Source organism: Hemiscyllium ocellatum, chromosome 43 (genome assembly GCF_020745735.1).
Source record: "Hemiscyllium ocellatum isolate sHemOce1 chromosome 43, sHemOce1.pat.X.cur, whole genome shotgun sequence".
In the NCBI taxonomy this organism is placed as follows: domain Eukaryota; kingdom Metazoa; phylum Chordata; class Chondrichthyes; order Orectolobiformes; family Hemiscylliidae; genus Hemiscyllium; species Hemiscyllium ocellatum.
Window position 1 is genome coordinate 8,022,795 of NC_083443.1, and position 18,205 is coordinate 8,040,999.

At 44.0% G+C, this 18,205-nt stretch overlaps 1 protein-coding gene across 1 annotated transcript in view; it reads left to right on the forward strand.

Moving 5' to 3' along the window:
• The window catches only part of pdlim1 (PDZ and LIM domain 1 (elfin)), an 86,589-nt gene that overhangs the window by 39,576 nt on the left and 28,808 nt on the right, over positions 1 to 18,205 (forward strand). Inside the window, exon 2 of the mRNA XM_060854438.1 lies at positions 7,078 to 7,229. Coding sequence (XP_060710421.1) covers positions 7,078 to 7,229 — 152 coding nt within the window. The remainder of the gene's footprint in view (positions 1 to 7,077; positions 7,230 to 18,205) is intronic.

Below are 18,205 nucleotides of genomic sequence, written 5' to 3' on the forward strand. Positions count from 1 at the left end.
CCTCGAAGACAAAGGAGTGGATAATGGTCAGTTTAGGAGAATGAATAGCTGATAATGGAGTCTATTAGTGGCTTGCAATGGGTAGTCTGGAAAAGCACACCATGTGATAACTAGGCCTGGTGTGTGGGTGTTGGGGTGAGAACACGGGAGAAGGTATGTCAAGCCTGAAAGTTGAACTCAGTATGGAGTCCAGGAGGGTATGGAGTTCCCAAGTGGAAAATAAGGTGCTGTTCTTCCCTGGAACATTGCAGCAAGCCTGATTGATTCAAATTTGATGGGCTGAATGGCCCTTTTCCACACTGTAAGGATTCCAAGATTCTATAGCAGGTAGTAGCGGCAGAAGTCAATGGATTGTAGTCAGGAGCTGGACCCACACTGGTGACTGTCCTGTTTCTGAACACCATGAGATGAAGTGCATTCACTAATGGAGCCACCTGGAGAGTTCATGCTTCCCTTTACATCATTCTCCAGAAAAGAAATTCTCGTCATTTGTTTACATGTATTTGATAAATGATTGGGCACTGCATTGAATAATTACACTTTAAAAATTGGCACAGAATATGTGTGTGTGTGTGTGTGTGTGTGTGTGAGAGAGAGAGAGAGAGAGAGAGAGAGAGAGAGAGAATGTGTGAGCATTAAATGTTTGACATTTTAGTAAAGTTTGCTTCTAGCTGAACCTCAAGAATTTTTCATATTTTATGTATAAAGAAATGTGTTGCTGTAAATTTGCTTTGATAAATGTTGATGTGCCAATGTGATCACGTGTAAATATTTAGTTAGCTGTTCCCGTCCTATGATTTTCATACGGACCACAGACAGTGTTCGGATGCAGTGAGACTAAAAGGCGAAGTCCAAGATTAAAATGGAAATGGTGCATGTAAACATGTCACTCTGTAATTACAGCATCCCACCACTGGGAAGCGCAGTAGCTTCCCATTTGAAGGTGCCTCATTTGGCATCATGGTTATGCAGGCATAGCATTGGGAAATTTGCTTTAGTGTCATTTCCTGTAGTATCAAGTGGACTGACCAGTGCTATTTTGGAGTGACCACTAATTGGCTTCTTGCACTTGCTGACTCTCTCTCTTTTGTGTTGTTACATTCCCTGACCCTCCCTGTCACTACTTCCCTCACCTGATCCTCTCACTTGCAGCTCTTTTCATTCACTTACCTGCTCTTGTCCACTGTGAGGATTCAAGAGAGGTACACAGCCAGTGCTGCATTGGCTGAAGGGAGAGACAGTAAGTGAGAAGGTTAGCCAGAGAGCTAGGGTGCAAGCAGCAGATGGTGGGAAGATTAGCATATTTATTGCATACATCAGTATTTTTTAATGTTAAAAGTCCGTTAATTTACAAATATAGGAATTTAGGAATGTACAGAATTTCAACTTACAGGGTATGCTTTTTATCTCTCTGATGAGAAAGGTCTGAGCCAGAACCTAACTACAGTTTTTATGTTGGTTGCAGTGGGAAAATCTGCTTTGCTGAAAGTTTCTTCTTTTAGAATTGTACTATTCAGGAATGTGGCTGCAATGTTTAGAGAAAAATTACTATGCAACAAACATCAGAAGTCGAAGGAGCTTTTTATTTTAAAAACAAAAAGAAAATAGTTTGGACAAGATCCAAAAGTAGAATACGAGCATCACTGCAAGAGCTACAAATAAAAACAGCTGGCAATTTCCCTGTCCCCTCTTTATTCCAGCTCCCCAAGTCTACAGGTAGAATTCTTCTAGGGCATATATTTCAGTTCTCTAAATATTCAAGTAAATACTGTATTCAGTTTCTTTCCTTTGATTTCTTGGCCACTTGCACTGTTCCTGTCTGGTGGAATCTACTTTGTTGCAGAATCTCTACAGAGGCTGTTTGGCCCATTAAGTCCACACCAACCCTCCAAGGAGCATCCCACTCAGAGTGTTATCCCTGTCACCCTACACTTATCACGGCTGATCCAGCTAGCCTATGCATTCCCAAATACTATAGATAATTTAGCATGGCCAATCCACCTATCCTGCATGTCTTTCGATTGTGGGAGGAAACCAGAGCACCTGGAGGAAACCCACACATACGGGGTAGAATGTATAAACACCCCACAACCTGTCACCCGAGGCTGAAATCGAATCTGAGTCCCTGCTCTATGAGGCCTATTGTATGGATATGCCACTGCATACCACCAGTTGCCTGGTCACCTGTCTCTGGAGGTAGATATAAAAGGTCCCATGCTGCTTTTGCAAGGAAGAACAAGAGAATTCCTGTGTTGACCCAGCCATCATTTATCCCTCCACCAATCCTTCAATTTCCTGCTGGTGATTACATTGCTGCTTTTGGGATCTTGCCAAACATTTTCTTTCTGCATTAACATGCTGATCACACTTCAGAAATTTTTTGTGGACTTGGAAATCCTATGACCTTTTGAGATTGTAAGGAGGGCTACAAATTCATTTTCTTGGTTGGATGAGGTTCCTCACCCCAGGTAAAAAGTCAGAAAATAGAACATAGAACATAGAAAAGTACAGCGCAGAACAAGCCCTTCCGCCTATGATGTTGTGCTGAGGATTAATGCTAATGTAAAACAAAATAGCCTTACCTATGCACCCCTCAACTCGCTGCTATCCATGTGCATGTCCAGCAGTCGCTTAAATGTCCCTAATGACTCTGCTTCCACCACCACAGCTGGCAACGCATTCCATGCATTCACAACTCTCTGCGTAAAGAACCTACCTCTGACGTCTTCTCTATACCTTCCTCCTAATATCTTAAAACTATGACCCCTCGTGCCAGTCAATCCTATCCTGGGGAAAAGTCTCTGGCTCTTGACTCTATCCATTCCTCTCATTATCTTGTATACCTCAATCAGGTCACCTCTCTTCCTCCTTCTCGCCAGAGAGAAAAATACAAACTCAGTCAACCTCTCTTCCTAAGGCAAGCCCTCCAGTTCAGGCAGCATCCTGGTAAACCTTCTTTGCACCCTCTAAAGCCTCTGTATCTTTCCTATAGTAGGGTGACTAGATCTAGACACAATATTCCAAATGTGGTCTCACCAGGGACTTGTAGAGCTGCAGCAAAACCTCGCAGCTCTTAAACTTGATACCCCGGTTAACGAATGCTAAAATATGCTTTCTTAACAACCCATTTCCTTGGGTGGCAACTTTGAGGGATCTAGGCACTTGAACACCAAGATTCCTCTGTTCCTCCACACTGCCAAGAATCCTGTCTTTAATCCTATATTCAGCATTCAAGTTTGACCTTCCAAAGTGCATCACTTTGCATTTATTCAAGTTGAACACCATCTGCCATTTCTCAGCACAGCTCTGCATTCTGTCTATGTCACGCTGCAGCCTGCAATAGTCCTCAATACTATTAACAGCACCTCCAACCTTTGCGTCGTCTGCAAATTTATTAACTCGCCCCCAATCTCCTCAGCCAAGTCATTTATAAAAACTACAAAGAGCAGAGGCCCGAGAACAGAGCCCTGTGGGGAACCACTCACCTCTGACCTCCAAGCAGAATACTTTCCATCTACAACCACTCTCTGCTTTCAGTCAGCAACCAATTCTGAATCCAGATAGCCAAATCTCCCTGTATCCCATACTTCCTGACTTTATGAATGAGCCTACCGTGGGCAACCTTATCAAATGCCTTGCTGAAGTAAGGCAATAAAATGCGCTTGACTAGAGTTGTTGAAAATACGGTAAGTGTAAAGACACCTTTATTTTGACTAAAGTATTGGAACTTGGATACTGTTTCACCTAATGTGCTCCACTTTTATTAAACTACTCAGCTGTAGCACATACTCAGAGTGACACTGGTTACTTAGAAATCCTGCAATGCAAGGTCTGTCTCAGGTGGTTGGTCCGTTAACAGATCTCCTGGAGTGTACTTGGAGCAGTTGACCGAACTGGTCCACCTGGAGGTTGCCTGGAGTTGCCCTCTGAGTCTTTCTCTATACCTTTTTTCCTTGCTGTAACAGTGTGCCAACTAATTTAATATCTGTTTTAGTCCATTGAGTTTTACTACTAGATGCATTTGAATAAAATACTCTGGCCTCTTTTTCAAGGTTATATAGACAGCAGTCTAGAGTGTAGTGTCATTAATCTCCAATGGTGGACTGAAGGAGGCATATTTATGATTACGGACGCAATGAGCTGCAGAACTCTAACAACTCCAGCACCAATTAAAAATTACTTAACCACTATCTTCCCATCCTGCTTTCCTGTTGACATACCCACAATGCACTGCTTTATTTAGGGTACCATTTCTCCTTCGATGTACCATTCTACTGCCATGAGGCAAATCCAAGAATAGGACTGGATCACTTTTCGTTCATTAAAATGATGGAAATGAAAATATAATTACATAATTTAAATTGCTTAATAGAATACGCAAAAAATAATGCACTGTGGCTTACAGAAGATGTGTCTCTATTTGTGGAAAGTAAAATTCTGCATTTTATCTTTTCAAATTTGGCGGTTTGCCCCAAGCTACTGAGCACACAAACCTGCTGATTTTTATTTATTTTGTTTGATGCTCTGTGTAGACACGTTATAACACACCTCTGTAGCAGGTAAGATTTGAACCCAGACCTTTTAGCCCAGAGGTAGGAACACAATTGTAAGATCCCACTTGACAGATTGTTGTGTTAACAGGGGAAGGTAACATCTGTTACTAACCTCCTGCCAGCTAAAACACACAAAGAACCCTGTGTTCTCCCACTCTTGACTCCCAACTCAATACTCAACTGGCATTTATTTGCAAGATTCTCACAGGAGGATTGATTTTTGGACGACGTCCAAGAATACTTCTATTATCTGTAAGGAGTTTATCTATCGAATAAGTACACATCCCTCAAAGCCAAGTGTTAGCCTCCTTATTTACTGACTTCAAGGTGATTGTCCATTGTGTTATCTGTAGAGGGACACTCCTCAGCGATGTGCATCATTGTTTGTTTATGTCCGTGAGTGCATTGGGATGGCACAGTGATTAGCACTGCTGCCCCACAACACCAGGGTCCCAGGTTTGATTCCAGCCTTGGGTGACTGTCTGTGTGGAGTTTGCACATTCTCCCCGTATCTGCGTGGGTTTCCTCCGGGTACTCCGGTTTCCTCCCACAGTCCAAAGATGTGCCGGTTAGATGAATTGGCCATGCTAAACTGTCTGTAGTGTTAGGTGCACCAGTCAGAGGGAAATGGGTCTGGGTGGGTTACTCTTTGGAGGGTCGGTATGGACTGGTTGGTCCGAAGGGCCTGTTTCCACACTGTAGGGAATCAAATCTAATTTAATCTTTGTACTGGGACTCCAGAAGAGGAGGGTGGCTGTACAGGGGTCCTAGTATGTCCTGAACCTGTTTAGCAAGGAGCACTCAGGGCATTCAGAGTGCCAATGTGGTTTGTCATAAAGAACTCATAACTCAGTTGTAGTGATGTGGCGATGCCAGAGTTGGATTGGGATGGACACGATCAAAAATCAAACGACACCAAGTTGCAGAGCTCCAAAAGCTTGCAATTTCAAATAAACCATTGGACTATAAACTGGTGTCGTTTGATTTTTGACCTTGTCATACTTGGGATGTCATGTTGCAGCTGTAAAGGGCATTGGTTAGGCCACTTTTGGAATACTGCATTCAATTCTAATCTCCTGACTATAAGAACGATGTTATTAAGCTTGAAAGGGTTCAGAAAAGATTTACAAAGAAGTTGCTGGGGTTGGAGGGTTTGAAGTATAGGGAGAGGCTGAAGAGAAAGGGTCTATTTTCCTTGGAGCATCAGAGGCTGAGGGGTGACCTTAGAGATTTATAAAATCATGAAGGGCACGGATAGGATAACACCAGGTTATAGTCCAACAGGTTTAATTGGAAGCACACTAGCTTTCGGAGCGATGCACCTTCATCAGGTGATTGCTAGTGTGCTTCCAATTAAACCTGTTGGACTATAACCTGGTGTTGTGTGATTTTTTAACTTTGTACACCACAGTCCAACATCGGCATCTCCAAATCATGGACAGGATAAATAGACAAGATCCTTTTCCAAGGGTAGGGGAGTCCAAAACTAGAGATCATGGGTTTGAAATGAGAGAGGAAAGATTTAAAAGGGAACTAAGCTGCAGCTTTTTCACACAGATGATGGTGCGTGTATGGAGTCAGCTGCCAGAGGGGGTGGTGGAGACTGGTGCAATTTCAACATTTAAGAGGCATCTGGTTGGGGAAAAGGGAAAGGAACAGGAAATGTTTCGAGGGATAGGGGCCAAATGCTGGCTTTGATTAATTTGGGCTATCTGGTCAGTATGGATGATTTGGATTGAAGGATCTGTGTCCAAGCTATGTGACCCTGTGACTTTGTGGCTTCTCATGTTTTCAATTCCGTGAGCGTCTGCTCCAGGATCTTGCTCAGGAGGTCGCTCCATATGGGAAGACAAGATGGGAGGTGGGTAGTGGATGGGTTGAACATCTCATCACTGGAATCAGTGAGACTAATCCAGCAGCAGCGAGGAATGTTGGATAAAGTAAACAAGAAAGATATCACATCTCTAAATACACAACCTCAGAAATTCCCAGAATGTTTTGCAGTCAATTACAGGAAAACCTCTGTAACTGTGAAATCACGAATTGAGAATTTGCCTACCCATGCCCAAAAATAGATGATAACAAAAATCAATGTCTGCAGACCAAAAGCACGTATGTCCCAATTTTTTAAACCATTTTATCTTGTTTTTAACAAGCTCCCCACTTGAGAATTTCATCAGTTGTGGGGATTTTCAGGAACAGAACCCTCGTGGTCACGGAGGAACAACTGTAAATATTTTTGCAATGAATTGTGGGAGAATAGATGTAGGAAACATGTCGGCCAATATGCTTGGAGCAAGATCTCACCAGTGACGATGTGATAATAAGTTGCTTCAGGGATATTGGATGAGGAATTAATTATGGGACAAGCTATTAGCAAGATTTTCCCTGTTCCTCATTAGAGCTGAGAGTGTTGTGCACTGACACAGCTGGAGTGTGAGGGCAGAGCTAGAAAGTGAGAGAAAAATGTATTAATTGATCGTCTGATTCCAAGGTGATCACAATGTTGTCTTTCTTTTGTCAGATAACTCCAGGGAGCAAGGCTGAGGCTGCTGGACTCTGTATTGGTGATGCGATTTTGTCCATTAACGGTGAAAATACCGATGGGATGACTCACCTGGATGCTCAGAGCAAGATAAAGGGATGCATAGATGAACTGACTTTCCTAATTGCCAGGTACAACTTATACTTTCAGCAAGAAAAAGAAAACTGCAAACTGGGCCTGAAGATTTAGATTTGCAAATTGAGCTGCACCCTCAGGGTGGCGTGGTGGCTCATTGGCTAGCACTGCAGCCTCACAGCACCAGGGTTTAGGGTTCAGCCCAAGCTTTGGGTTACTGTTCATGTGGAGTTTGCACATTCACCCACCATGTGGGTTTAGGTTTCCTCCAGGTCCCCCATTGTCCTCCCACAATCCATAGATGTGCATACTGTGCAGCTTAGCCATGGCAATGTGGGGTTCTCAGATACATTAGAGAGTAGGTGTGGACTCAATGGGCTGAATGGTCTCTCCCTGCACTGTAGGGATTCTATCCAGCTCCTCTATTCTTCCTGTCAAAGTGTATAATCTCACATTTTCCCATATTATATTCCATCTCCAAGTTTTTGCCCTCTCACATAACCCCAGTCTATATCAGTGGGGAGACTTTTTATGTCACCCTCACAACCTGCTTCTGAATCGATTTTTATGTTGGCCACATCTGAATGATAGTCCATCAATTTTGCTTATCCAAATTTTTAATAAGAAGGCTGATTGCACACAGAACAGTATCTCAGTCTCTCTCTCTTTCTACGGTTGCTGCCAGACCTTTAGATTACTTCGTGTGGAAACAGGCCCTTTGGCTCAACACGTCCACACTGACCCTCCGGAAAGCAACCCACCCAGACCCATTCCCCTACATTTACCCCTTCACCTAACCCTTCAGACAATTTAGCATGGCCAATTCACCTAACCGGCATATCTTTGGACTGTGGGAGGAAACTGGAGCACCCGGAGGAAACCCACGCAGCCATGGAGAGAATGTGCAAACTCCACACAGACAGTTGCCTGAGGCGGGAATTGAATCTGGGTCTCTGGCACTGTGAGGCAGCAGTGCCAATCACTGTGCCACCGTGCCTGTTGAGCTCCTCCAGCTCTTTCTGTTTTTATTTCAGATCTCCAGTATTTTGCTTTCTCAGAAGTGTCATTGAGCCAGACAAAAACTAAATCATAGAATCCCTACAGTGTGGAAGCAGGCCATTCAGCCCACACTGACCCTCCAAAGAGCATCCTGCATAGCTTCATTCCCCCTACCCCATCCCGGTAACTCTACGTTTCCCATGGCTAACCCACCTAGCCTGCACATTCCTGGACACTATGGGCAATTTAGTATCAATCCATCTAATCTGCACATCTTTGGACTTGAGAGATGAACCCCAGAGCAGTTGGAGGAAACCCACGCAGACAGGGGGAGAATGTGCAAACTCCAAAACTCCACGCAGACAGACAGTTACCCAAGGCTGGAATTGAACCGGGTCCTTAGCACCGTGAGACTGAGCCACTGTGTCTTATCTGAAAATGTGTTGCTGGTTAAAGCGCAGCAAGTCAGGCAGCATCCAAGGAACAGGAAATTCGACGTTTCGGGCTAAAACCCTTCGTCAGGAATGATGAGTGATGAAGGGCTTTAGCCCGAAACGTTGAATTTCCTGTTCCTTGGATGCTGCCTGACCTGCTGCGCTTTAACCAGCAACACATTTTCAGCTCTGATCTCCAGCATCTGCAGACCTCACTTTTTACCCACCGTGTCTTATCTCTTGGTGTATCTGTTTGTATGTTATGGAAATTTTAAGCAAAGGATGGAGTTTAAGTTAGGTAGTTATAGAATATCAGCTACCATAGAATTATAGAATGCTGATAGTGCAGAAAGAGGCCGCTTGGCCCATCAAATCTACATTAACCCTCTGAAGAGCATACTACTCAGATCTAGCCCCTGACCCTCTCCCTGTTACCCTCCGTTTACCATGGCAAATCCACCGAACCTGCACATCTTTGGGCTTATCTTTTTTTTTGGTTAAAAACAATTGGGTTGTAATAAATAGCTATGTTTTGTAAATGGGAAGAACTTGGTTTATCCTGATCAGACAGTGAGGTAAAACTGGGAAATTTGGTGGTTTCATCAAATACTTGCATTTGCGATTACTCCAGGAACAATGGCAGGTAATCTCTAGTGCACTAATTGTGAGGGACGTAGATAGGTTAGAGAGGGAGAAATGTTTCACCCGGGTGAGAGGATCAATGACCAGGAAAATTGGTGGCACAGCTGTAACTATAGGTGCAAGTAGGGAGGCGTTCCGAGTGAGTGAGTAGGTAGCACAGGGGGTGTGTAGAGTTGTCAAATATCAAGGGATGGGGTGCCCTAGGGCAAATAGGGAAGCTGTGAGAGAGGTGGAGCCTTGGTGGAAGGTGGGTACGATAACGAAGAGAGAGTAACTGTGAGATTCAGAGAGAAAATGGTAGCACTTCCATTGGCAGCATTGAGAAAACACTCTTCCTTCAGAAAGCTAAGACTTCACTGACCTGGATGGCAACCTTGGATCAGACTGGCATAGCCCATCTGCAGGACCTCCCTGTCCCTGCCTGCACAGTGGGATGCTGACATCCCCTTGTCTGCCATGTCAGGTGCAAGTGTTGGGAACTGTGCAAGACACCTCCAGAATGGCTGCCGTTGTCCCAGTACAGAATGGCCTTTTAAAGATGGTGTGGAGAATGAATTCCAGGATAGCCACTGTCTTGGTGTAACAGCACTGTAGGAAAATGGTGTGGAGATCGGGGAGACATTGTAGGGGTGTGGTGAGTAATTAATGAGGTCCGCTTAGTAAGATACAGGGAGAGGACTCGTTAGGCCTTGTACCAACAAACACTACAAAAAGACAACTCAGACAGCCAAAATAAACTGTAAGATTCAGTCTATAGTGGAAATGTCAATCACAAGGGGACATAATTTTAAAGTAATTGGAGGAAGCTTTAGGGGAGATGTCAGAGATAGGTTCTTCACATAGAGTAGTGGGTGTGTGGAATGCACTGCCAGCGGTGGAAGGAGAGTCAGAGACATTAGAGACATTTAAGTGATGCTTGGATAGGCACATGGATGATAGTACAATGTAGGGTATGTAGGTTGGTCTGATCTCAGAGTAGGGCTAAAGGCTGGCATAACACCGAGGGCCAAAGAACCTGTACTATGCTGTACTGTTTTATGTTCTTTAGGTTCCACACTCCCAAATCATGTTGTGCTATCTTTGCTTCTGCCAAGTAATGGTGGGAGGTGCCCTGCTAGAATGTTTTTATAAAGCATGTCTCCCATCTAAATGGTATGAAAGACTATCAACGCCAAACAATACCCAGCTCAATATCACAAGGTGTTCTGGTCTGTCTTCTATTGTTGGTAACCCTTCTGGGGAAGGCAGTGTTGTGAGTAAGTTACTGTCGGAATTTGGAAGAGACTAACAATAGAGCAAAGCCTTTCTGTGCCCATATACAGGCATTTAGATCCATCAACCTTCAGGTTGTTTTATTGACCCAGTTTCCTGATTTGTTGCCATTTAAGGGATGGGTTAATCTGCACTTACTACAGTTAAGCTCTTGCTAAGTGAAGCTAAATTCTTATTTTGAAGTTGTGAGTTTCTGATGTTGTCTTGGTGTAACTGTTATTGTGCCAACGTGCAGCAGTTTTAAATAGAATTAGATTAATATATTGTTTTTCATTGCTAACGTAAACTTATTCTTGTATACTCTTTGCAGTAAAAACAAAATAATTTATCAGGGCATGATATTACCGTTTTGAGATCTGAAGCTTTCCACTGGTTTATGGGCAAGATGCTTTGGAGCCAAGAGTAGATGGCCGACCTGGAAGTGTTGGCTGACCTGCCTTACTGACTGCCATTGGCTGCCGGTCTCGCAACATCTCCATTTTAAAATTCTCATTGTTGTGTTCGAGTCCCTCCACAGCCTCCATCCTCGGAGTCTCTAACCTGTCGCAGTGTTACATCTCCGTACTCTTCAGATGGCTGTGCCTGGATCATTCCGAATTTCCTTTCCTCCATCATTTACAGCAATGCCATCAGCTGTCTGGGCTGCAAACTCTCGAACTACATCTCTAAACCTCTCTGTCACCTGACAGCTCCAAGTTGGTGCTTGAACCCTATTTCTTTGTTTGGATACTCTGTCACTGGGTCTGATTTTATTCCTGATTTCAGGCAAAGGTCCGGTTAGAAACTGCAATCTCTCATGCCTTTCCAGTAAGGCATGAACGCAGGAAATTCACCCATTCCCATGTTATGCTCCAAGCATTTGAGCTCCACCAGTAGCAATTCCAAAGCCCTTTTCTATTTGGCGGCAATTGGTAGAGGCATTGTCTTTTGTGTCCCAGTTGCAGGTTCAATATCCACCCTATACTACGATAGGTCAGTATGGCTCCTGAGCATCGGATCTAGCTCCAGGATGAGAAGAAGGAAGAAGAAAACGAGCCATGATTTCTTTGTCTGGTAAAAGCTACTAAGGGCATGTTGATATGAGATACTGATTTTGGTTGCTGTGCTTTACTATAGTCCCACAGCTTGCCAATGGCTACTATCCAGCCTGTGTTTGAGGAAGGGCCACTTGGATGTGGTTCATTGCACTAATTGGATTCAGAAGAGGTGATGACAAAGTAAAATGCCTCAATAGTTCAATGGCTGGTCTGCTATTATCAAGACAGGAGGTGGTGAGCAGAATATTGGCTTCAGCAGGTTAATATTGCAATTGTGGTCCTAGGGATGAGATGTGCTATTAGAAGAGTCAACAATCAAAGATATTAAAATAAGGCTCTGCATTTCTCTCTTACATGCACATTAAAGTTATACTGTTCTCTATTGGAATTGTGTGCAGCCAATAAAGACATGTATCTTAAAAATTCGGAAAATCAAGTATTATTCAATGTAGATTTTGTGTAAAAATGCCCACCTTTTAAAGGGAAGATTCAAAGAGCAGGAAAGATTCAAAGAGCTGCAAAGATGGCTGCTGAAGGTCAGGTGATCTGCCTTATGTATTCAAAAAAGATTCGATGAAACAAAAATGTATGTTAATAGATGAAAGAATGCTCAGACCATCAAACGACGTTGCTGAATTGAATGGATCTTTTTATTTTGAAGCAAAGATAATGACTGCCTGAATCCCTTCAGGATAAATATCTTCAAACAATAAAGTAGGACATAATTAATCAACCTAAGATTGCCATCATAGTTAAAAAATAAATTACAATTGTTAGGAGACACATGATAAAGCAACTATTTTTGTCCCTTTATAATCTTAAAATGCTAATCAACTAAAGAAAATAAGAAATCTGGTAAGGAAGTAAGCAGCAGAATAATCAGTGTCATCTGTGCCATTTCGGAATCAGAGGCTATAACATTGTAAAATCTCCACTCAGCTATTTATTGGTTAATCATCACAATAAACTAGTAATGAGACTACAAATGACTAACTTTGTGACCTGCAAAATCCTGACAACCACTTCTTCATTAGGTCTGAAGAATATGTTTTGCTGCACAAGGCAATCACATGAATTGTAAAACTTTTTTTTTTGCTTTTAACCTGTTAATGTGCATAACTGTACTTGCCTTGAGAGTGGGTTTGTGTGTGTGTCCGTGCGCGTGCATGTAAGAGAGTCCTGTGATGTTAGATTTAAGAGTGAGCAACTAATTGGATGTTTTTTAAAATTTAAACCAACGAAAAACTTGCTCGAGTTGGTAGGTGAATGGGAATTTTATCAGGTCTCTCCCACTCTGTCTGTGAGATGAAGAGTAATGCATTCAAGATTAGAGTGGTGCTGGAAAAGCAAAGCAGGTCAGGCAGCATCCGAGGACCAGGAAAATCAACGTTTCGGGCAAAAGCCCTTCATCAGGAGTGAGGGCTTCTCACTCTGATGAAGGGCTTTTGCCCGAAACATCAATTTTCCTGCTCCTCAGATGCTGCCTGACCTGCTGTCCTTTTCCAGCACCACTCTAATCTCGAATCTAATCTCCAGCATTTGCAGTACCCACCTCCGCCTTGAAGAGTAATGCAGTCTGTGTAGAGTCCTGAGGAACATTCATCCCTTACCTTTCACCGACAGACAGATTATCTGGATATTACCATAATATTGTTTGTGGAACGTTGATCTTCATGAAGTAGCTGATGCATTTCCTGTTTACAAGAGCACTTCATTGGCTGCACAGCACTTTGGGAGTTGCAGTCTGCGCTGGTCAACTTCTTCAAGCTTAGTCACAAAATGTGGTGGGCAAACAACTGAAGTCCCTTTTATTTTTGGACTCTGTGAAAAATCTGCTAGAATCATGATCGAGTTTAGCTCTGTGGGAAACAAAGCTATTACGCATGAATATGAAGTCCATCTTGGGACTGACAGATTCTGAAGTTGGCAGAAAAGCAGCAGTTTTGAGCAGTTGGAACAGGATTTCTTTCTTCTCAACATTTTGGCATTCACACTCTAAAAATAGACAATCCCTCTCAAGAGCAAGGAATTTATTCACTGTACAAATCTGACTGCCATGTGCAAAGGGAATGGAACTCCGGATTCACCAGGTGGCATCTTGGACGGGTATGTGGTGAGATTTGTGGCAGAATCAGATGTGAAATCTAGTGAGGCCCATCTCATCTTTAGGAGCATCTTTTTATGCTTTTCACAACAGCGTGGAGAGTTTCTCCTGAGGCAGCAGCAAGTTGCTTCCTAAATGCCTTCTTAATGGCCCAACTCAATTCATTCCCATTTTACCAAACAAAGTTGGAAAAAGTGACATGGAAATCGGAGCATGTTACTTGTGGATTCAGCCTGTTTATTGCTCTGTGTTGGACACTGGGCACCAACATCTTGGGGCATGCTTTCTGGGCATCAGCTACATACAGTCGTATTATTAGAACATTGGCATCTGACAGATGCTAGCATCTAAGGAGCATCATGGACATCTTTGATCCACTTACATGTCTACAATTTCATCACTGCATCTATGATTGTAACGCTGTAGCAAGGACACTGTGTGCTCAGGGACTGCACCTAGCTCAATGACTGGATCAAGTTGGATTCTCCGCTTACTTCCCGAGTGCTCACTCACTCTGAGCCTACTTCTCAGATCCCCTGCCTTTTACTGCCCAACCCCACCCAGCCAGGGGCAACAGGTTCACATTGCTTCTGTCTTGTCTTGCTGTTTGGCACAGACCGTGGGCTTATCGCAGTTGTCAGCAGGCCTCAGTCATGTTAAGGCGGGTGTGGCCTTCACTCAGAGTGACCCAGCCCAGTCATTCAAGGGCTTGGACACAGACAGCTGCTTGCGGAGGAATGAGTCGAAATTCTCTTCATAGAAGGGGTAAGGGGTAGAATGATAGGCAGCCCACCACCTGCCTTGATACTTGCTGGCCTGTTGTGGGCTTCTTCTCTCCTGGAATGAGAGAGAGGCAGACATTACAGGAGAGGAAGGTTGGTGGCACAGCTGTTACTGTAGGTGGGGGAGGGGGCAGTACAGAGGGCATTGAAGGTTAGTGATGTCAGAGGTTGGAGTGGGTGGAAGTGAGAGAGGGAAGAGGTTGCAGGCAGTATTGAGAATGGTAGAGCGTGAGCCTTGGTGGGACGTTGGTACAGCAACAGGGGCAGAGTGAGTGTGAGGTATCAGAGAGATGATGGTGTCACTCATACTGGAGAAGTGAAGAGGGTCACTGACTGAGTAAGGATGTCAGATCTCCTTTCCTATTGGTCATTTGTAAATTACATGGGATTTTAAAACAATCACAGATAGTTATCACGGTCACTATTGTTGATTGACATCTGTGTGAGAGGGTAGACATGACATTGGCACAATACTATTTGAAAGTAGGCACATCCAACAGTGCAACGCAGGAGTATAATTTACAGGAGTATTTGCACTTTATTCATAAAACACCTAAGAATGGGAGACAGTGAGGTCTGCAGATGCCGGAGATCAGTGTTGCTGGAAAAACACAGCAGGTCAGGCAGCATCCGAGGAGCGGGAAAATCGACGTTTCCTGCTTCTCAGATGCTGCCTGACCTGCTGTGCTTTTCCAGCAACACACTCTCAATACTTATGAATGAATCTTTCATATGTTAGAGTTGATCTTTCTCTTCTCCTTCTCTGTCGCTGTAACACTATATCTGCATTCTCTTCTATTTATGCTGATGTGTTTATGTAAGTAGGCTCAGTGGTTAGCACTGCTGCATCACAGTACCAGGGTCCTAGGTTCATTTCCAACCTTGGGCGACTGTCTGTGTGGAGTTTACACATTCTCCCCGTGTCTGCATGGGTTTCCTCCGGGTGCTCCAGTTTCCTCCCACAGTCCAATGATGTGCAGGCCAGGTGAATTGGCCATGCTAAATTGCCTGTAGTGTTAGGTGCATTAGAGGGGGTTGGGTTGCTCTTCGGAGGGTCGGTGTGGACTTGTTGGGCCGAAGGGCCTGTTTCCACACTGTAGGGAATCTAACCTAAGCCTTTCCTATTTACATGCCCATCCAGATACCTTTTAAATGTTGTAATTGTACCAGCCTCAACCACTTCCTCTGGCAGCTCATTCCATATATGCACTGCCCTTTGCCTGAAAAGGTTGTCCCTTATGTACCTTTTATATCTTTCCCCTCTGACCTTAAACCTATGCCCTCTAGTTATGGAGGAGCTCAGCACCTCAGTGCAAAAGATAAGGCTGATGCATTTGCAGCAGCCTTTGGCCAGAAGTGCTGAGTGGATGATTCATCTTGGCCTCCTCCAATCTACAACCAATTCAATTCACTCCCTGTATTATCAAGAAACAGTTGGCAACACTCGATACTGAATAGGTTATGGGCCCTGACAACGTTCCAGCAATAGTGTCATAGAGTCATACAGAACAAGAAACAGACCCTTCGGCCCAACCAGTTCATGCCAACGATAATCCCAAACTAAACTAGCCCCACCTGCCTGCACGTGGCCCATATCGCTCCAAACATTTTTCTTTTTAGATGACTCAGTGTGGAAACAGGCCCTTCGGCCCAACAAGTCCACACTGACCCGCTGAAGCGCAACCCACCCAGACCCAGACCCCTACATTTACTCCTGCTCCTACCATTACGGGTAATTTAGCATGGCCAATTCACCTAATCTGCACATTTTTGGACTGTGGGAGGAAACCGGAGCACCCGGGGGAAATCCACACAGACAGGCAAACTCCACACAGTCAGTCGCCTGAGGTGGGAATTGAACCCAGGTCTCTGGCGCTGTGAGGCAGCAGTGCTAACCACTGTTCTTCTCTTTTAAATTGTACTGAATCCACTGCTTCCACTGGAAGTTCATTCCTCACATGAGCTACTCTCTATGAAAAGTAAGGCAACTCATGCCATTTTTAAATCTTTCTCCACTCACCTTAAAAATATGTCCCCTAGCCTTGAGTTACCCCATTTAGGGAAGGGACACCTTTTATTCATGTTATCTAAAAGTTTTATTATTTTATAAACCTGTATAAGGTCACCTCTCAACCTCCTATGCTCTAGTGCAAAAATGTCCCGGGTGAAAGTGAGGACTACAGATGCTGGAGATCAGAGTCGAGAGTGTGGTGCTGGAAAAGCACAGCATCTGAGGAACAGGAGTTTTGGGCAAGAGCCTTTCAACAAGGCCGCGTATGTCCGAGTGTAGGATCAAGGAGCCCGAGCAAAACTAGAATCAATGGGGATCAGGGAGCAAATTCTCTACAGGTTGGAGTCATACCAGGCACATAGGAAGATGGTTGTGGTTGTTGAAGGTCAGTCATCTCAGCTCCAGGATATCTCTGCAGGAGTTTCTCGGGGTGGTGTCTGAAGCCCAACTTTCTTCAGCTGCTTCATCAATCTTTCCTCTATCATTCCTGATGAAACAATCTTGCCCGAAATGGAGGTTCTCCTGCTCCTCGGATGCTGCCTGACCTGCTTTGCTTTTCCAGAACCTCTCTCTCGACACTGTAAAAAGTCCCAGCCTATCCAGACTCTCCTTATAACTCAAACCCTCTATTCCTGACAATATTGTGGCCTCTCTGTTCTACAACACTACCCAAGACCCTACTTTTAATTGTATAAGTCTTACCTTTGTTTGTTTTACCAAAGTGTAATACCTTGCATTTATCTAAATTAAACTTCAACTGCCACTCTTCAATCTATTAGCCCAATTGATCAAGATCTCTTTGTAATCTTAGTAAAGATTAGTGCTGAGGACTTGTATTAGAACTTGCTGTTCCCCTAGCCAAGCTGTTCCAGTACAGTTACAACACTAGCATTGACCTGACAATGTGGAAAATTGCCCAGGTTTGCCCTGTATATTAAACAAAATGCAGGACAAATCCAACCCAGTCAATTATTGCTCATCAGTCTACCTTCGACCATCAGTAAAATAATGGAAGGTGTTTTATCAACAGTGCTATGAAGCAGCAGCTGTTCAGCAATAACCTGCTCAGTGATGCCCCGTTTGGGTTCCACCCAGCTCCTGACCTCATTACAGCTTTGGGTCAAACAAAAGAGCTGAATTCCAGAGGTGAACTGAGAAAGACAGCCCTTGACATCAAGGCTGACCAAGTGTAGGACCAAGGAGCCCTAGCAAAACTAGAATCAATGGGTATCAGGGGGCAAATTCTCTGCAGCTTGGAGTCATACCAGGCACGTAGGAAGATGGTTGTGGTGGTTGAAGATCAGTCATCCCAGCTCCAGGACATCTCTGCAGACTTTTCTCAGGGTGGTGTCCTAGGCCCAATTATCTTCAGCTGATTCATCAATGACCTTCCCTCCATCGGGTAAGAAGTGGGGATCTTCATGGATGTTCATGGATGTTCACAGATCTTCACGGATGGTTGCACAATGTTCAGTGCCATTTGTGACTCCTCAGATACTGAACATCTGGGCAACATCCAGGCTTGGGCTAACAAGGGGCAAGTAATATTCGCACCACACAAATGCCAGGCTATGACCATCATCAATAAGAGATAATCTAACCACCACTCCTTGACATTCAATGGTGTTACCATCACTGAATCTCCTACTATCAACAGTGTGGGGAATAACCATTGACCAGAAACTCAACTGGACTTGCCACATAAACATAGTGGTTACAAGAATAGGTCAGAGCTTAGAAATACTGTGGGA